Raw genomic sequence first — 21,266 nt, 5'->3', positions numbered from 1 at the left:
GTGTTTTATCAGCAAAGTTAATGATGGTGTGAAGAGAAGAACTTAGAGAGAGTTTTTTAGTCTGTTTCACTGCGGGGCGTAATCCCGCCCCTCCAGGACCTCCAGCTATGCAGCTCTGGCTCCTGTTCCCCCTCTCTTGTCTCTGGGATCAAAAGGAGAGGATTCAGCTGTGATCACACCTCACCCTCTCCACCCAGACCCCGGCATGGCACCAGGGCTGCCACTTGATCCTCTCAGCTGCACAGTTCACAAGAGTGCCATCGTTTCACAAATATATTTCACAAATATCTGCTCGTACAGGTCCAGTCAGAGCAACTCCGTCTGGGGTTTCTTTACTATTTTTCAGTGGGCCACATATTACGTTGTTAAGTTGAATGACTGAGAAAAAAGTATATACAGTAGGGGCCGATACTGCTCTCATATACTCGTAGTTGAAAAAGTTTTCCGATACCACGCACCGATACCACTTCATTGTTGTTGTAGTTACTGATTAGTGACTCTAGGGGAGATGTTGAGCCGCAGTCAGCGTGGTGATGAGAAGAGAGTACGCCACCTGCAGTTCTCGCTCTACCCGTGATCGCAACCAAAGCAATGGTATAATCTCCTCTTCATCCAATATTGTCATGTTAACTTGTTTGTTGTTCTAATCTGCTACTGCTACTGGTGCTGGTACTAGCGCTTCTACTAAATATTTAATCACTTTTCCAACTGTTGCTCTGCTTACTGCCCCCTATCGGTTACCGGTGCGACGCGCTCTCCTCACGTACTACGCAAGCAACGTTGCAGTTGGTGGTGCACGGGAACGGACGTGAACGCAAGCTCAAACTTAGTAAGGTGTCAAGAGGAGGAAAGGAGAATACGTTGTATAATACCAGCAACTTGAGATAACATCTCAAGACGCATCATAAAGCTGAGTATACAGAGTTTACTGATGCTACTGCAAGAACACAACAGCCAACATTAGCACAGGTTCTGCAAAAGCAACAGTCAATGGCAAGAGACGACCCCCGGGCCGTTAAAATAACGGAGGCTCTAACCCGTTATATACTACTACTACTACTACTACTACTATATAGTCCTGGATGAGCAGCCACTGTCAGTTGGAGAAGACAAAGGATTCCCTGTCTTCTTGACGCACTCGAGCCGCGATATGATGTTTCATTGATATGTTGTATGTTTGATATTTATGTGAAGACAGTGCCAGTGTGGAGACTTTTTATCTATACAGAGAGATTATTTTTTGTTTAAAATAGTTATTCTACTCGTTTTATTTATCAGGGCCCGAGCACTGACAGTGCGAAAGCCCTATTGTATCTGTAGGAATGGTTTTCCTCGTTTTTTTTCTCATTCTTGTTATTTTTATTTTCCCGACGAAAGGAGGGCCTTTTTGCCCCCCTAAACGTGCCCCAAAAGTCACCAAATTTTGGCCCCCTAGAAAACTTTCTGCCACAAGCCCCACAATATGGTTTGACGTACATGCACAAAAATCGGTACACACCTGTATCATGTTGCAACTTAAGGAAAAGTCTCTTGGCGCCATGGCCGAAGCTGAACAGGAAGTCGCCCATTTTGAATGAATCGTGTAATTTTTGCGCAATTTATGCCATTTCTTCGGCCGTTAATACGGCCGGAACCGTAACGTGCACCCAGGTGTGCTATATATCAAAATGTGCGTCCCGATCCTGCAACAACGTGCATTACTTTTCTCAGTCAAAAGCGTTACTGTGGCGACGATAGAAGCCAAAAGCCGCGTCCCCACTTCATCTGATTGGTCCATATTTGATAGGTCCTACGTTCTGCCATAACTTTTGAATGGTTTGACATAAAGAGTCGTGGGGGGTGTCATCGGACTCGGTTTTTGAGCTCTTGAACATAATTGGTGCAAATTACATAAAACCTGTCTTCCACATCCAGTGAACTGAAAGTTTGTTATTTTCCTGTCCATGCTGCTGATTAGAAAATTACGGTCACCTGCTGCCACGGAGCAGCCTTGTCCCTGTCACATGCACGGAAATGAATCTGCACTGCAACACCTCTCACTCGATCGTTGCACAGTGCAACACGGAAAGATCGCTGTCACGGTTTGTTGCTACCTGTTTTATTTTGAAGCCCATGTCTGAGTCATGTTTGAGTTCTTGTTTGACGTTCCTGTTTCCCATCTGCCCTAATCGTCTGCACCCGTGTCTCGTTAACCCTTGTGTGTATCTGGTCTTGTCTTTCCCTTGTTCCCTGCTGGTCTGTACTGTTTGTTCCTCCGTGTTTTCCATGTCAGGTTTTTGTAGTTTAACGGTTCAGGCTGCTGCTGCTCTTTGCTGCTGTCCAAGTCCATACTATCACCCTGATCAGTTGCCTTAGAATGCTGAAAATAAACGCTTTTTTGGGAACTCCTGCTCTCCTGCATCTGGGTCCTACTCCAACCACACCATAACAGATTACACCTCTCAGGCAAGCTGGTTCCTCTCCACTTGAACCTCTGCCAGGACGAGGACGACAAGGTGCCGGACATCCCGATGTAGTATGGTACCCTGGAAATCCCTCATCTTAGGGTCAGACTCTTTGATGATGGGTTTTGGAGGCTTTACCTGAACACTCACACGTGGAGAGACTTTCACATTGACATCCTGGATGCCTTTGGGATCTGCATTCACACTGACAACTTTTCCCAACTTGAACTACCCTCTGAGCATTTTGATTGCAGATCCAAACTATGTCTCCAGTGGCAACATTTCCCTCAGCAGTATGCCACTTGCTGCGGACAAACAGATTCGGACCTGCAATTTGGCTCCAGAACTTCCAAAAGTAGTTGACTTGAATTTGCATCTCCTCCAGTCTTTTGAAGGGGTAAGTTGCGTGTGTGTGGCTCGACCAAGCAACAAGGTGTTTGGAGTGATGTACTGGATGCAGTCATCGCGGCTCTGGACTCTAGCATCAATAGGTCTTTCGTTGGCAAGGTTGGCAGCTAGCTTAAGAACAGTCAGGAATTCACTGAGAGTAAGGCGTTCTCTTTTACAAAGACTTTGGAAAGCTCTCTTGGTGATGTTGACAGCAGTTTCGGCCGCACCGTTATGGTGAGGTGAGATGGCTGGAAGGATTCTCCACGTCCATTCAGTTCCATTTTTGGCAGCATATTTTCCAAGTGACTTTTTTCTTCCAGGACAGATTTTGCTCTGATAAAGTTTGTGCCTGGATCGGACCAAATCCTCTGCGGATGGCCTCGGACCGAAGTTTACCCCTGGTAGGCAAGTAGAAAGCTCTCTGTCGGTATCGTGGTTGCCAGTTCAACTCGAGTTGCTCAACTTGACATGCAACAAAAGGGCACACCCCATACTTTCATGCCCACTCTCCTCTTGATGTCATCCTTTACCTGGTATGGTCCGAACAGGTCGACAGATGTGAATTGAAATGGTGCAGCTGGACTTTATCTCTCTTCAGGCAAGTTTCCTATAATTTGTTGTCAGGTTTTTGCATTTGCCTTCTTGCAAATAACACACTTATCCATCACCTTTTGAGCGATGATCCTTCCTTTTGATGACCCATGCCTTCTTTCTCACCCGCAGTAAAGTTCCTGCCACTCCTTCACGTCCCTCTTGATGTGCTTCTCTGGCAGGAGGGTGGAGATCCAGGCCTTGAATGGTAGCAGGGGAACAGCCCTGCGGTTCTCTCTGAAGATCTGGATCCTACCACCACATCAGGAGTCCACTTGCTTGGTCTTTGTAGACAACCAGTCTGTTAATTGTTGTGCTTGGAAAGTGTACGCCCTCTTGTGAAGGCATAGGTCTTGCAACACTTCTTCTCTTTCTTTAACTGTGATGATACCAGATGGTGGTACGGCCTTCCACTTTTCCTTATCACCGACATGCAGGAATTTCTTTGCTGCAGTCCAAGTCCATACTATCACCCCGATCAGTTGCCTTAGAATGCTGAAGCGCCTTTCTTCCAGTGGCTTTAGGACTGCTGCTGCAGGTCACCCTCTGGATATTGACTCTGTTTTCTGGACTCTGATCAGTTCTTCCGCTTTCTGTTGACTTCGGGTGAGTATGGCAACAAATGTTTTCTTCTGTATTTTTGTAATGGTTTCTCTTGCTCGTGCAGCAAAGTCTTTGGCTGATTTCTTTGGCCACTCACTCTCAGGAAGTTGAAGGAAGTATGGACGCGACTGCCACATGGATTCTTCAGATAGCTCATCAGGACTGGCCCCTCGGGTGATGCAATGTTCTCCGGCCCCACTTGATTCAAGTCCTTTTCCCATGCGTTTAAGTTCTTCAAGTTTGCCTTTGTCTGTTTCCACTGGTGTCTTCAGCTCTGTTGCACAAGTTTGTTATTTCCCTGTCCATGCTGCCAATTAGCAAATTGCAGTCACCTGCTGCCACGGACCAGCCCAATCCCTGTCACATAAATCCGCACATATAGACGGCTCACCGCAATAGACTGGTAGTATGTATATGCAATTTAACAAAAGAAAAAAAAAGGAATTGGATGCAAATACAAATACAAACATGAGAAAAAGGAGCATTAATGCCTAAAAACAGGTGAAAAAGCTGCATTCTGTACCAAAATCATGACTTTGGTCATTAAGCCTCTACATACACATTTTCTCACCTTCCCAGATTGAGTCAAGCTGAGCTGAGATGTATTTGTTGGAAGAGCAGCCAGGCATCAATTCTCCTCCGTTAGGGTAGAAGTCGATGTGACCAACAGACTCTGTCATCCCCAGACCTGCCAGGACAGACACGGACAGAATTCTCAAAGGCAGGGCGGCGTGAAGAATTAGAACAGAGACTTGTACAAATGGAAGTGCTGATCAGTGGCCCGTACCACGTTTGGAGCGGAATGAAAGTCCATCCGTGTGAATGACATCCACGAAGGTGGCGTCGCTGGTGTCCAGGCGAACAGAAGCGTTGGTGCCTTGGAAGTACGGTTCAGTTGGATCCAGTCCTAACCACAGGATCAACACATTCAGTCTCCTAGTTATGACTCGGATCAATATGGCGCTTCTAATCTTCCTCAAGCTCAGGTTTCTAGGTAATTATATATATATATATATATATATATATATATATATATATATATATATATATATATATATATATATATATATATATATATATATATATATATATATATATATACCAGTAATCATGATGAGAATAATAATAGCAACAAGAATTAAATTATTAGTATTATTATTAAATAAACCGACACTTGTTGAAAGAGTTTCAGTCAGGACTCAGATCAGGTTGTAGAAGAGAAACCTGACGGAGGAAAGTCACTCTTCGGCCTCAGGAAGGGGACTTGTGTCTTTATTGTCCTGCTACAGCTCAGTGCTGCTTTAGATATGCTTGATCACAGCATTTGATTACAGACTTTTCGGGGATTACAGGAACTACATTAGAACTACATTAGCTTTGTTTACATAATCCTGAAAAGTAAACTAATTTGTACATTTTAAAAAGCCGACTCTAAGGGTGCTGTTACAACTGATGGTCTCCAGATCTGCAAACTACTGGCTCCATTTAGCTTTTGTTGAAATAAATCACCTGTGGCTTCGCCTACTTTCCAGCCAACACTCTGAGTATTGAACTGTTGTATTGATAAGATAAATTATAACTGTTTAATTGTGGGGTGTTTTTGTGTCTGTTATTTATGATCAGTTAAATGACAATTCCTGTAGAAAACCAGTTAACTCTTGTACAGATGTGTGTGTTAATCTGGATGAGTCCAGAGTAATAAAAATCAAATAAGAGAAAAAAAGCACTCTATAGTTAACTATAGAGTTAGTGACGAGAATCAGAGCAGTTTTGAGTGAGAACATAATATTTGTTGTGCAAGAGCTCATGGCCTCTTCGTTCAACCTTGTTAGATTCTCAAAATAGCAATTTCTTTTGAAATCAGTTGCCATGATTTGCCATTTTGCTAAATATAATAATAATAAATAATAATCAATTTTATTTATAGAGCGCTTTTAAAAGATCTCAAAGACGCTTAATAAGTCAGCTAATGCAAAAAAGGTTTGACACGGTGGTAGGTTCCGGTTTACCTGAGATGCGTGCCAGACCAGGGATTCTGCTTCCAACCTCTCCTGCAGCGTGAGCTCCCAAGCAGTGTCCAATTATATGGAAACTTTCAGCTTTCTGGTTGTACTTGCCCTGCAATAAGCATGAAGTTCAAAATACTGCATCCACCACACATGCACATCACACAACATTTATTATTGGCCTCCTGAATTGTGTCACCTGTCAGCCCATCCCCGGGGCCAAGGCCCCCTGAACTCTGTCTGTGTGTTGGGCAGGAGCCGAATGTTTTGGACAAAGTTAAAAAAAGTTGGCCCAAGCATCAGTAGCAGAACATGTCAGATCCAGGCCGGGGGACGGGGCTTATGAACGGCCCCTTTGTAGCCTGGAGCCAGTTAAATACCACTAACATCATCTCCCGTTCGTCCGGACCACTTCACTTTTGGAGGCTCATCCCTTTTCAAGGTGCTTTTAGTTTCATTCTGACACCATGTTACGTTACTTTAACTTAACTATCTTAAAATAACGAGCTAGAGAGAGTGACTTGCTGTTAACCGTTTACTTCAACATCCTTAGCAATAGTAACCAATGAGAACACATCTGGGTCCCTACATACTAACCACCAGCCCTCTGATTGGCTGAGACATAACCAGGCTTAGACTGTAGTGTAACAGGTTGGATTAACTTTACACAACAAAGTCAAAGTCCAACAAACCACAAAACAACAAAAACATAGCCTAATAAAACGAATACATTTCAGACACAAATTCAATGCATTTGTATGAGTTCAGCACCAGGATAGTTTCCAGATCACTCTGAAATCACCATCTGACATCCACTTCAACTAATGACAGTAGTGTAGTAAAATTGGCACGGCGGCTCATAAATTCACATACAAGCTCAAATTCAATTTGAAGTATTGTGGCCTACTCACCACTACTTGAAGGTACTCGGCGAGTTTTGCGCTCCTCAAACTCACCTGGGGGCCCGGAGATCAATCTCTGCTAACAACGTGGTTCATCTCCCACAGGAGGAGGATTAAGGCGAACAAAATATGCGTCTAGCTTGGGCAATTTGGCTCTTTCTTGCTCCCTTTTTTCTTTTTCTTTGCATTGAGTACCTCAACTCTCTGGATGTCGTAGGGCTGTCTTGGTTGACACGCCTCTGGGACATTAAATGGAAGAAGGGGACAGTACCGCTGGAGTGGCAAACGGGGTGGTGGTCCTGTTGGGCCATCGCCATGTGTGATTATGAAGCTTTTGTGAACATTTGTGATTATGTGAGATCCGACTTTAAAACTGTCTGAATCCTCAGTCCCCTCCTTGAACCGCCACCTTACTGTGGTGGAGGGGTTTGTGTTGCCCGAGTGATCCTAGGAGCTATGTTGTCTGGGGCATTACGCCCCTGGTAGGGTCTCCCATGGAAAACAGGTCCTGGGTGACGGGCCAGACTAAGAGCGGTTCACAAAGCTTGTCATGAGGAGGAAAACAACAAGGACCGCTACGTCGCCCCGGATCAGCATCACCGGGGCCCCTCCCTGGAGCCAGGCCTGGGGTTGGGGCTCGATGGCGAGCGCCTGGTGGCCGGGTCTTTTCCCGTGGGACCCGGCCGGGCTCAGCCCGAAATGGCGATGTGGGCCCCACTTCCCATAGGCCCACCACCCCGGAGGAAGGTCCATGAGAGGCTGGTGCATTGTGGACTGGGTAGCAGACGTGGCGGGGTGCCTCGACGACCCAATCCCTGGACCAAAACCCTCACAGTGGGGACATGGAATGTCACCTCGCTGGGGGGGAAGGAGCCGGAGCTTGTGCGTGAGGTTGAGAGATACCGGCTAGAGATAGTCGGGCTCACCTCCACACATAGCTTGGGCTCTGGAACCCAGCTCCTTGAAAGGGACTGGACCCTCCACTACTCTGGAGTTGCCCAGGGTGAGAGGCGGCTGGCTGGTGTGGGCTTGGTTATAGCCCCTCAGCTCAGCCGCCATGTTTTGGAGTTTACCCCGGTGAACGAGAGGGTCGCTTCCCTGCGCCTTCGGGTCGGGGAAAGGTCTCTCACTGTTGTTTGTGCCTACGGCCGAACAGCAGTGCGGAGTACCCGGCCTTCTTGGAGTCCCTGGGCGGAGTACTTGATAGTCCTCCAACTGGGGACTCCATTGTTCTACTGGGGGACTTCAACGCTCACGTGGGCAATGACAGTGATACCTGGAGAGGCGTGATTGGGAGGAACGGCCTCCCCGATCTGAACCCGAGCAGTGTTTTGTTGTTGGACTTCTGTGCTTGTCACGGTTTGTCCATAACGAACACCATGTTCAAACACAAGGGTGTCATCAGTGCACGTGGCACCAGGACACCCTAGGCCGGAGGTCAATGATCGACTTTGTTGTCGTTTCATCTGACCTTCGGCCGCATGTCTTGGACACTGAAGTGAAGAGAGGGGCTGAGCTGTCAACTGATCACCACCTGGTGGTGAGTTGGATGCGCTGGCGGAGGAGGAGGTTGGACAGACCGGGCAGACCCAAACGTATTGTGAGGGTCTGTTGGGAACGTCTGGCTGAGCCCTCTGTCAGGGACGTCTTCAACTCTCACCTCCGAGAGAGCTTCTCTCAGATTCCGGGGGAGGCGGGGGACATTGAGTCCGAGTGGACCATGTTCTCTGCCTCCATTGTCGACGCAGCAGCTCAAAGTTTTGGTAGCAAGGTCTCTGGTGCCTGTCGTGGCGACAATCCTAGAACCCGGTGGTGGACACCGGAAGTACAGGATGCCGTCAGACTGAAGAAGGAGGCCATAACGGGCTATGTTAGCCTGTGGGACTCCTGACGCAGTAAATAGGTACAGGCCAAGCAAGCCACGGCTCGGGCAGTCCTGGAGGCAAAAACTTGGGTCTGGGAGGAGTTCGGTGAGGCCATGGAAGAAGACTTTCGGTCGGCCTCGAGGAAATTCTGGCGGACCGGTCGGCGGCTCAGAAGGGGTAAGCAGTACTCTTCCGGCACCCGGGTGGGGAGCTGTTGACCTCGACTGGGGACATCGTCGGATGGTGGAAGGAATACTTCGAGGATCTCTTCAACCCGACTGACATGCCTTCCACTGAGGAAGCAGAGAGTGGAGACTCGGGGATGTGCTCATCCCACACCCAAGCCGAGGTCACTGAGGTGGTTCATAAGCTCCTCAGTGGCACCGGGAGTGGATGAGGTTCACCTCAAGGCCCAATCCCAATACTCCCCCTACTTTCTTTCACTAGCCCTACTTTCTTTCACTAGCCCCTAAAAAAGAAGGGACAGATTTTAGGGCACTTGAAATCTTCCCAGGGGCCTGTCCCAATACTCCTACCCCTACTTTCAGCACCACCACTAATCAGGAAGCTGAGAGCCAAAAGCTGTTTTAATTTCAGCTGTAGCAATGTTAATATGCCACTTTATTAAGTTTTAATATTTTTCAGGGGTAAAAGTAACCGTTAAGATCCCCAACCTGGGATCAGTTTATCCAAATAACGCCTGTTAAGAAATTTGACCCGATGTTTTCGGAGATGAGAAGAGCCGCCGGTCCGGGGTGCAGTAGCAGCAGCAGCCGGAGTACAGACGTGATCGCCAGGTCAACCTGCGCCATCGTCCCGGGGGAGAAACCTGCAGCTCTGTTGAGAATTACCGCTGGCTGAAATAAATCATTTAGGAAGATAAATGTTGGTTTAATAGGTGAAATCTAACAGTTGTAGCTACGCCTGTTAAGAAATTTGCTCAGAAAATTTCGAGATGAGTACAGCCGGCTGCCGGCTCGGGAGCTGATTTATGGGTCCGCGTTAAATCGACGCAGAGCCTACGTCGTAGGGTGCGGCATAGGGTACGGCATAGGGTACGGCATAGGGTACGGCGCGCGTCGACACATAACATCGACGCAGAGCCTACGGCGTAGGGTACGTAACCTACGCCGTGGGCTCTGCGTTGGTGTAACGCGGAACCATAAATCAGCCTTTATTCTGGCGTGATCTTCGGGAAACGGGCAAACTAGTGATTATGTACATTCACTGAGTGAATATTTTGAAAGTAAAATATAAATTTCTCGCTAGAAATGTAATCAAAACGCATTTTTATGCAGAAACTAACTCAAAATATTGATTTTATTTATAAAAAAATAAGAAATGTCCGCCATGTTTTTTTTTTGGATTCAGTCCGCAGATGACGATGAAAAGCATTCTGGGAAATTTTTTTGTCCCTAGGTCAGCTGGTGAGGATCGGAAATCCCTGCATCCGTAGGGAGAGATTCATAGCCACTACACTACTTTTCGTCACTACCCCTAGGTGGAAAGAGGAATTGTGACACCACTAACTACACGGGAATGCACAAAATTTAGGGGTAGGGCTGAAAAGTAGGGGAAGTGGGAGTATTGGGACTGGGCCCAGGTCTCTGGATGTCGTAGGGCTGTCTTGGTTGACACGCCTCTGCAACATTGCATGGAGGAAGGGGACAGTACCGCTGGAGTGGCAAACTGGGGTGGTGGTCCCTCTTCTTAAAAAGGGGGACCGGAGAATGTGTTCCAACTATAGGGGGATCACACTTCTCAGCCTCCCCGGGAAAGTCTACGCCAGGGTACTGGAGAGGAGAATACGGCCAGTAGTTGAACCTCGGATTCAGGAGGAACAATGCGGTTTTCGTCCCGGTCGTGGAACACTGGACCAGCTCTACACCCTCCACAGGGTGCTCGAGGGTTCATGGGAATTTGCCCAACCAGTCTACATGTGTTTTGTGGATCTGGAGAAGGCATTTGAACGTGTCCCTCGTGCCATTCTGTGGGGGGTGCTCGGTGAGTATGGAGTCCGGGGCCCTCTATTAAGGGCTGTTCGGTCTCTGTATGATCGGAGCAGGAGTCTGGTTCGCATTGCCGGCAGTAGATCAGACTTGTTCCCGGTGCATGTTGGACTCCGGCAGGGCTGCCCTTTGTCACCGGTCCTGTTCATAGTTTTTATGGACGGGATTTCTAGGCGTAGCCAGGGGCCGGAGGGGATCCAGTTTGGGAACCACAGGATTTCGTCTCTGCTTTTCGCAGATGATGTTGTCCTGTTGGCTTCATCGGACCGGGACATTCAGCATGTGCTGGGGCGGTTTGAGGCCGAGTGCGACGCGGCAGGGATAAGAATCATCACCTCCAAAACCGAGGCCATGGTTCTCCACCGGGAAAGGGTGGCGTGCCTTTTCCGGGTGGGTGGAGGAGTTCAAGTATCTCGGGATCTTGTTCACGAGTGAGGGAACAATGGAGCGGGAGATTGACGGACGGATCGGTGCAGCGTCCGCAGTTATGCGGTCGATGTACCGGACCCTCTTGGTGAAGAAGGAGCTGAGTCGAAAGGCAAAGCTCTCGATTTACCGGTCAATCTACGCACCTACCCTCACCTATGGTCATGAACTTTGGGTAGTGACCGAAAGGATAAGATCGCGGATACAAGCGGCCGAGATGAGTTTCCTCCGCAGGGTGGCTGGACGCTCCCTTAGAGATGAGTTTCCTCCGCAGGGTGGCTGGACGCTCCCTTAGAGATGAGTTTCCTCCCTTAGAGATGAGTTTCCTCCGCAGGGTGGCTGGACGCTCCCTTAGAGATGAGTTTCCTCCGCAGGGTGGCTGGACGCTTCCTTAGAGATAGGGTGAGGAGTTCGGTCACCCGGGAGGAGCTCGGAGTCGAGCCGCTGCTGCTTCACATTGAGAGGAGTCAGCTGAGGTGGCTTGGGCATCTGTACCGGATCCTCCCTAGGGAGGTGTTCCACGCATGTCCCTCCTACCTAGGGAGGTGTTCCAGGCATGTCCCTCCTCCCTAGGGAGGTGTTCCAGGCATGTCCTCCCTAGGGAGGAGACCCCGGTGAAGACCCAGGACACGCTGGAGAGACTATGTCTCTCGGCTGGCCTGGGAACGCCCCGGAGTCCCCTCAGAGGAGCTGGAGGAAGTGCTGGAGGAAGAGCTGGAGGAAGAGATGGAGGAAGAGCTGGAGGAAGAGATTGAGGAAGAGCTGGAGGAAGTGTCCTGGGTGAAGGAAGTCTGGGCATCTCTGTTGACACTGCTGCCCCCGCGACCCGGGAACGGATAAGCGGCAGACGATGGATGGATGGATGGATGGATGGATGGATGGATGGATGGATGGATGGATGGATGGATGGATGGATGGATGGATGGATGGATGGATGGATGGATGGATGGATGGATGGATGGATGGATGGATGGAAGGATGGACGTTCACTGCTTCACTAGGTATGCCAGTAGTACCTAATAGTGTATTAAAAGGTGTTTAGCTGAGCGTACCACAAAAACTGCTGGTACAAAAGAAGCTGCAGTTGGCGCCCCCATCAAAGTGATCATACCCCTGGGTACCACCATCTCCGCAGACCTTTCCTGGTCTGCAAACATCAAAGCTGTCGCAAAGAAGGCTCAACAGCATTGAGGCACTTCCTGAGAGAGCTCAGGAAGAACGACATCAGCCGGAAGCTGATGATGACCTTCTACAGATCCTCTAAAGAGAGTATCCTAACCTACTGCATCCTGGTGTGGTTCTCCCACGGCACTGACGCAGAACGGAAGAAGCTCCAGAGAGTAATCCAGACAGCACAGAGGATCCCCCCCCTCCCTCTCACCTTCCTAAACACGCATCTGACCACCATCACACGGAAATCTTCTGGGCATTAAACACTTTTTGTTTTTTTTAAACTTATCTTGCACTTTATAGTTTTTTATTCTTTCTTTACTTATCTTGCACTTATATTAGGACCAGCACCTGCAATGAAGCACCTGTAATTTTGTTGTTATGAAATATGAACAATGACAAATAAAGAATCTTGAAAAATGTTCCTTTTTCACTTTCAACAGGTAATGGAGTTCTGGATTTACCATGAGGAATGTGATCATGGACTCCACCTGAGCAGCCACCACCCTGGCATTATGGACTGCCTGGGTGAAGCCAGTCTTCACTCCTCTCTTCCACTCAATGGCGATGCAGTTGACGTTTTCCTTCTGCACCACCGCCTACAGCCACACACACAAGGTACACAACTGCTATTGGGTTTTCCGAACTAAACTCAAGTACAACATAAGCTTAAAACATATAAAGAAGATCATGTAAAAGTTAGTTTGATTAGCAGTTTTCAAATAAAATATTAAACCTCAAATAAAATAACATCAGAAACTATCACAAAAGCAGGAAGAAAACATAACATACATAAAAAGTAGAACTGGGTATCATCACTGACCTCCTGATATGATACGATTCCGATACACTAGGTCCCAAGTCGGTACGATTTCCGATACGATTTGATATGATTCAATATCGATATTCTAGTTACAATACCAATTTTGCTTTGGCAATGGAAGGGATTATCAAAGGACTAATGCTGTAAATTAAATTGTAAAAGTAATACTTAAAACCTGTTGCATAATTAATTAATATTTAAAGGCTGTAAAGCTAGAAAGAAGTGAAAATCTTTACATTATAATGGTCACTAAAACTTGAAAACCTTTGTATCAGTTCTATTGTGTTCATTATGTCTTCAGATAACTTTAGGTAACCTTTGTATCACTTGATTTGAATGATCAAATAATAATTTCAGAAATAAGGGCAACAACAGGTGATTATTTTTTTTATTATGAACAATGTTTTTTTGTCCAGGATTGTTGCTGGCCGAGTGGTTGGTGCTGTAGCTTCACAGTGGGACGGCTCCTGATTTGTTGTGTACATGACGGCCAACCGATTTTCCTTTTAATGTTGAAAAAACAAAATCGTGAAACAAGCCGTTTCCTGATTACCAATAATAAAAGCAAAAATGGGAAACGGAAAATGACTCGGTTTTTTTTTTGTTTTTTTTTTTCAAAATGAAAAAAGGAGAACAAAAAACAAGCTATTTGTTTTCCGACAGCGTGTTTCAAGATGAAAACTTAAAACCGGAAAAATTTAGATTTTCAGTATTTATTCATGGTCTGTGACTTTTTTTGGTCATGAACCAGAAGCTGTCCGTAAAACCCAAGTGAAGAAGAAATTTTGACCTGCTTGTCGTGTTAATTTGGATGAAACGTTAATGCAAAAACAGTGGCGTTGCATGAGTTTGCTGATTTTATCAAGGAAAGGCGCAACAATGGAATGACGTGTGGTGATATTTCCGCTGCTTTACGCCACGGAAGGGGTTTCAGAGAAGTACTGTAGAGGTGGGTAAGAATATCGAAAAATCGATGCATCGCAATTATCCCCGTTCTAATTCAATATCGATTAAGCAAAGCCTCTGAATCAATTCTTATTGAACATAGAACTCTACATTTACATTTGTATCATAACAATTCTGTCTCTCTTGTCGGACATCCCTCCTCGTCTTTTAGCTCCACCAGCCAGTGAACGCCAATGTTTATTCTTGTCCGGGCATTTAGCTTGTTACTCTCCCACTTTCTTTTTTTTGCGCCTCCTCTGATAAAACTTTTATTTTCTTGGGTTTTTTCGCTGCTTGGGCCATGATACCAGCTTCTGCTGAGCTCTGCTCCACGCCCCGCCCAGCTTTGGTCTGGACTACGAATCGGGAAGGAGGGGGAAGTGACGTATGCCGTAAAGCAGTCAAAGCCGTAAAAATGTGTAGTTTTTTAGTGTGGCAGGGTTCCTACCATGCTCCTCAAAGTTACATAGTGCCAGAGAAGGAGATACAGACCCCTCAGACCATGACAGAGGTTCATTAAACCTGTTGGAAGTTGATGTACCATCACCATGATGATGATGAAATATTATATCAAGGAGGAAAAGTTACATAGTGCTGCTTTGAAACACTTAAAAACTAGTAAAATAACCTTAAAATCGATCCTAAAGCGCACGTGGAGCCAATGCAGCGATTTTAAAACAGGTGTAATGTGCTCCCGCCCTCTGGTCCTCGTCAGCACGCGTGCAGCTGAATTCTGTAATAATTGTAGGCTGTACATGTTCTTTTTGGGAAGACCAGGTAAGACTCTCTTGCGACTCACCTTGCACATGATCTGTGGCCAGTCCTCATCTCCTTTCACCAGATAACCAGGAATGACGAACCGAGTCTTCCTCCTCCCGCTGTAGTTGGATACCTCGATGCTCTCATCAGGCTTGATATCCTAATAGTTTCATTGGAGAATAACGTCAAGATCTCAAGTGGTTGGTTGACAGTTTTGCATGTCTGCTGTAATACTATTATACAGGCGATCAAGCCAGCAGCCTTCCTCTTCATTTCAAATCTTACATTGCAACAGTCGTCTGCAAAAGTTTGGAGCTCATGTTTCAATTATTATATTTCATATATATATATATTTATACCAAGGTCTGTGGGAATACTTCTTCTCGATTCTGATTGGCTGGCAGGTATACATTAAAAGTGATAACCTACAACAAGTTTGGTCAAATTGCCTGTTATCTTTAATATCATTGCGTTGGATCAACTGCCAGGTGGTAACCATGGCAACAGAGATTCAGAGAAGAAGAGCCGGCTACCGCAGGACGGTTACTGTTTATTGTTCGATCGCGCTACAGAAGCAAAGTCAGCGCAGCCTGCTACGTCCCGAGACCGACCCCCTGACCCGCCTGCTACGTCCCGAGACCGACCCTCTGCTCGGCCGTAGACCGGCCCCCCGAACTGTCTCGCCGGTCGGCCCGTCCCCAAGGGCGGCCTCCTGAACTGTCTCACTGGTCTGCCCAGTTCCGAGGTCGCCCCCCGTAACTTTGACCATGTGTTGGCCTGGGCCCTCCTCCGGGCCCCCTCCGCCCACCTTGGTTGGTTTTTTGTGATGCTTCGTTGGGACATCTGGGATCTGTCCCTTGAGAGGGGGGGCAATGTCAGGGTTTGACATTTCCCCCAGTTTGAGTTTCAGTTCTGTCCCTCCTGTTTTCCATCTGCCCTGATTGTCTGCACCTGTGTCTCGTTATCCCTTGTGTATATCTAATCTTGTCTTTCCCCTGCTCCCTGCTGGTCCGTACCTACTGTTTGCTCCCTCCATGTTCTCCTCGTCAGTTTTCCTGTTCGTGTTCCCGGTCCTTTTTTGATACTGCTCAGCACCGTTTTTGGTTTTGTTTGGTTCAATAAATCCTGCTTTGGTGAAATCCTGCCTCCTGCTCTCCTGCGTTTGGGTCCTCAACAAACCGCAATCGTGACAAAAATTCTTAGTTATTACGAAGCTTACTAGAACCAAACGTGTGCCTGACCTGGTAGTAACGGTTCTTGGTAGTGAAGAGGAGGAAGCGGGTGCCGATCTCATCAGGGTGCCAGGGCACAGTGGAGGCAGGTCTTTCTGCGGTGCCACCCCAAGGAGGAAAGTCGTTAAAGCAGCCCAGGCCATCGTAGCACACCTCAGCCGCTGCAGGTGACACACAAAATAAAGGAAATCTCACCATGGTTTTTCCTGATGCTGTTTGTTTATTTTTAAAAGCTACAGAAAACTGTAGATTTTCCCAAGTTTGGTTCATCCTTGGGTACAGTTTGCAGATGCCTGAAGGTCCCACGTTGATCTGTTTAAATCAGGGGTTTTCAACCTCTTTTAGCCCAAGGACCAATTGGATGAGAGAAAAATAGAGCCGCTTGGAATTCTTATTTTTTCCCTTTTTTTTTTATGTGTCAAGTTTTAAGCCTGGCTTATAATAACTTTTGAATGTGTTTTATTCTGCTTATATCACCTTATTAACCAATTCCTGACTGGGTTATTAGCTACATGTGTTTACGGTTGATGAAACTTTGGCCTTGTCAGACGTGGAAGGAGTAACGTTAGGCTGAGCTGGAACGTTACAATCTCCAGCTTTAGGCTTCGTTATTGTTACAAATTTATCCATCAGGTCTAACTAGCGTTAAATAGGAAATGGGCAAGTCAATTTCGCAACAAGTTTTCTTTTCTTAAACAGCTAGCTAGCTCGTCTTTCCGCTCTAAAGTTGACATTAGTCACATGACTCACGTCATGGGACTGACAGTGCCAAGGCCCTATTGTATCTGTAGGACATTTTTTTTCTCATTTTTCTCGTTTTTTTTTTTGTTTTTTTTTTCTCGACTAAATGAGGGCCTTTTTTCCCCCTAAACATGCCCCAAAAGTCACCAAATTTTGCACGCAAGCCGGGCTTAGCGAAAAATTAGATATTTAATGCATTAATGGGCGTTGCCTAACGGCTCAACAGCGCCCCCTAGAAAACTTTGTGCTTCAAGCACCACAATACGTTTTGACGTACATGCACGAAAATCGGTACACACCTGTATCATGTCGCAACTTAAAGAAAAGTCTCTCTCAGTTTGAATTAATCGTGTAATTTTCGCGCAATTTATGCCATTTCTTCAGCTGTTTCTTCGCGCGAACCGTAACATGCACCCAGGTGTGTTATACATCAAAATGTGCGTCTCGATCCTGCGACGACGCACATTACTTTTCTCAGTCAAAGCGCGCCCCCCCTTCATCTGATTGGTCCATATTTGATAGATCCTATTTTCTGCCATAACTTTTGAATGGTTTGACATAGAGAGTCGTGGGTGGTGTCATCGGACTCGGTTTTGAGTCCTTCACCTTTATTTGGGGAAAATTGCACGCACGAGGGCCCGTTCATCGCTGCTTGCAGCTTCAATTATATATATTTTTTTTAAGTCTCACAAATTATTTTGGTTAAAATTGTCTTTATCAGGGCCCGAACACTGACAGTGCGAAGGCCCTATTGTATCTGTAGGATTTTTTCTTTTTTTCTCGTTTTTTTTTTCTCGTTATTTTTATTGTTCCGACAAAAAGAGGGCCTTTTTGCCCCCCTAAACGTGCCCCAAAAGTCACCAAATTTTGCACCAAGCCAGGCCTGGCGAAAAATTTGATATTTAATGGTTTGCATCAATGGGTGTGGCCTAATGACTCAACAGCGCCCCCTAGAAAACTTTGTGCCTCAAGCCCCACAATACGGTTTGACGTACATGCACGAAAATCGGTACACACCTGTATCATGTCGCAACTTAAAGAAAAGTCTCTTGGCGCCATGGCCGAAACCGAACAGGAAGTCAGCCATTTTGAATTAATCGTGTCATTTTGGTGCAATTTATGCCATTTCTTCGGCCGCTTCTTCGCCTGAACCGTTACGTGCACCCAGGTGTTTTATACATCAAAATGTGTGTCTCCATCCTGCGACAATTACCTTTTTCAATCAAAAGCGTTACCGTGGCGACTGTAGACGCCAAAAAGCGCACCCCCCCTTCATCTGATTGCTCCAAATTTGATAGTTCCTACTTTCTGCAATAACTTTTGAATGGTTTGACATAAAGCCTTGTGGTGTCACCGGACTCGGTTTTGAGTCCTTGAACATAATTGGTGCAAATTAGCCCCGCACCTTCATCTGATTGGTCCATATCTGATAGTTCCTACTTTCTGCCATGGTTTGATATAGAGAGTCATGGGTGGTTCCATCTGCTAAATGTCCAGGCCTGAAGAATTTACATCAAGTCATACAAGCTTCCACTGCAGCCTGAACGTGCACAAGGGTGCAAGCTTTAATTTCTTTTTAAGTTGGAGGACCCCCTGCAGTACCTCCGCGGCCCCCCTAGGGGTCGCGGGCCCCCGGTTGTAGACCCCTGGTTTAAATAATAATACACAAGTGCAAACAGCATGGGACCACACAACAATCAAACCACTGAGGAAGGTACTGACTTCTGCATCCCAGAGATGATGAGCTTTGGTATGAAATGTATAAATGAACCCCAAAACAACAAGGAAATATACTAGTGAAACCAGGAAGAGAGAATCATTATCAACAGCAAAACAACTTCTGCACCGGCATGAGCTGGAAGAGCGCATGGCGAGAGAGAGTGACTGCTCCAAAACCACCTTAAAAAGCCAGATTACTGTTTGCAGGGGCAACATTTTCTAACTCGTTATTACAACTGTTTTGGCATAATGATAATTATATATTTTGCGGAAAAAATCTAATCTTTTTCAAAACAGCCTTGCCAGCTGTGAGGGATGGGGGTGACAGGATCACCATGTGAATTGCTTTACTGGAGGAGGGGCTGGTACACTTTACAACATATAAAAATGTCCAGCTAAAGTTTAATATGCTTCCAAATAGACAAGACCCCAAACATATCTCCACATTTAGTGGAAGGTTGCTTAAGGACAACTAACTGAAGGTATTGGAGTGGCTGTCTCAAAGTCCCGACCTGAACACTGAAATGATGGGATTAAAAGGAGTCACACACTGGAGTCAGATTGATCCGTCACATAACGAATAATAGTTCAAAATTCCTGCAAGATGTTGTGAAAATTTGTGGAGATAAAACTATGATGTGTAAGCCACGTTTGGGGGTAATATCTACAAAACACTTTGAAGATGTATGTAACCCTCGGAATTTAAAGATTGTAATGTAAAAGAATTATTTGAAGAGATTCTCTTTCCTTTTTCTGACATGTTAAAAATAGTAATTAAAAAGTGAATCTTAAAAAGGGAAACATTTCCTCAACTTGACTGTCAGCTAGAAGTTTATGTAAACTGTAAATCTGTGATTGCAGCGGTCAGTAATGTAACACCGTCAATTCACTTCAGTTCAATAATACTTGTATTAATAATTCACACAAACACATAAAAAATAAATAAATATATATATATATATATATATATATATATATATATATATATATATATATATATATATATATATATATATATATATATATATATATATATATATATACAGATACATACACATATTAATCCCTGGAGTGAAATTGAAAAAGAAAGGTCAGACAGGTTACTATAAAATGGTTTGCAATGAAAGGGAGTTTATTGTAGACTAGCTCACGAGTACCCTTTAAAATCATTTTTTTTACATTCTGAAATTTACATCGTACGGAAAAAATAAATTATACCAATATTGTATGCTGTTATTTCAACTCACCATATGATGCACCCAAAAGGAAGCAGAAAAACCCCAAACTCCACATCATGGATATCTGTTGGACAATATAAATCTTTCTAAGAATCATTAGTTTAAAAGGAAGAAAGTAAAGCCACACAGTGCTATGTACTCACCTTGAGGCCAGAGAAGAGAGAAATGAAGTCATCCTGACTGGACCAGCTGCATTTCTGCCCACGCAGGTCTGGGAAAACACAGGTGGCAAGTCAACACTGGATATCGTTAACACGTTATCAGTCGTCATTTGGAGGTCAGTCTGAGCTGCCATGGAGTGAGTGGGTGAATGAGTGAGTGAGTGAGTGAGTGAGTGAGTGAGTGAGTGAGTGAGTGAGTGAGTGAGTGAGTGAGTGAGTGAGTGAGTGAGTGAGTGAGTGAGTGAGTGAGTGAGTGAGTGAGTGAGTGAGTGAGTGAGTGAGTGAGTGAGTGAGTGAGTGAGTGGTGGGGTACATCCAGTACTGGAGTTGAGGGGGGGTGAGGGGCGATGGCATCCCTCCCTGAAATAAAAACGGTCCAAATCATCCCCCTGTAAAACTGCCATCCCTCCTTTCCATCCCTTATGTCATTTCATCAATGAATGTGGTTTTACTGCTATTTCAACATTTAGAGTCATCACCAGAAAAATAACACCAGAAAAATAACTTATTTGACAATTTTCACCTGTTTCAAGTAAATTTCCATTTGAAATAAGTAGAAAAATCTGCCAGTGGGACAAGATTTATCTTCTTATTACAAGCAACAAAATCTTGTTCCACTGGCAGATTTTTCTACTTATTTCAAGTGAAAATCTACTTGAAACAGGTGAAAATTGTTGTTTTTTCCAGTGATGAGTCTTGTTTTAAGTGTAATGAGATTTTTTTACTAAAATGAGACATTTTAACTAGAAATAAGACAATTACTCTTGTTAAGATTGTGAGTTTTTGCAGTGATCCATGTTACTTATCCTGTGAAGGACAGAGTCATATTGATAAGTTCAGAAAAGTGTTTTTTATTGTTGTGTTTTGATGTATTTGATGTAAGCCCAGTGGATATTTAAAGCTTACAGAAGGCTGCATTTAACTGCTGCTATGTCATTCCTGCAGTATTTCTATCACTGCTATTATTTGTAATATATTATATTATTTGTAATCAGCACAAATTATCTGTCCCCATATGATCAAATCCACCATCCCCCTGATTGTTTTTTACATCTCCAGTACTGGGTACATCACTGCAGTAGCTGAACTATGTATTGTACATCACAGCATTAGCAGTTGTGGTATCTTTTATGAAACAATAATTAAGAAAAAAGAAGTACCAGAACAGAATTGAGGGGAGTAGTTTATTCTAAGGATCTTATCTACAGTATGTTTTGGCAGGGTTGTATCAATGTTCCTATC

General features: G+C 45.3%; 1 protein-coding gene across 2 annotated transcripts in view; it reads right to left on the bottom strand.

Annotated features, from left to right (window-relative positions):
- LOC133463642 (inactive pancreatic lipase-related protein 1-like) overlaps positions 1-20,030 on the bottom strand; it is a 37,331-nt gene extending 17,301 nt beyond the window's left edge. The window contains exons 1-8 of one of the 2 annotated variants that reach the window (XM_061745289.1): positions 20,007-20,030; positions 19,873-19,927; positions 16,175-16,326; positions 14,974-15,093; positions 12,871-13,005; positions 6,038-6,146; positions 4,816-4,935; positions 4,600-4,716 (exon numbers count right to left, since the gene is read on the bottom strand). In XM_061745289.1, coding sequence (XP_061601273.1) covers positions 4,600-4,716; positions 4,816-4,935; positions 6,038-6,146; positions 12,871-13,005; positions 14,974-15,093; positions 16,175-16,326; positions 19,873-19,921 — 802 coding nt within the window. In that variant the 5' untranslated portion in view covers positions 19,922-19,927; positions 20,007-20,030. Of the gene's footprint in view, positions 1-4,599; positions 4,717-4,815; positions 4,936-6,037; positions 6,147-12,870; positions 13,006-14,973; positions 15,094-16,174; positions 16,327-19,872; positions 19,982-20,006 lie in introns of those variants that run through there. The other variant, XM_061745288.1, reaches the window with a different exon arrangement.
- Positions 20,031-21,266: the final 1,236 nt, after the last annotated feature.

This window comes from Cololabis saira, chromosome 17, assembly GCF_033807715.1.
Source record: "Cololabis saira isolate AMF1-May2022 chromosome 17, fColSai1.1, whole genome shotgun sequence".
Classification (NCBI taxonomy): Eukaryota; Metazoa; Chordata; class Actinopteri; order Beloniformes; family Belonidae; genus Cololabis; species Cololabis saira.
The sequence above is the reverse complement of the archived record's forward strand: the minus strand, read 5'-3'. Positions and strand labels throughout refer to the sequence as shown.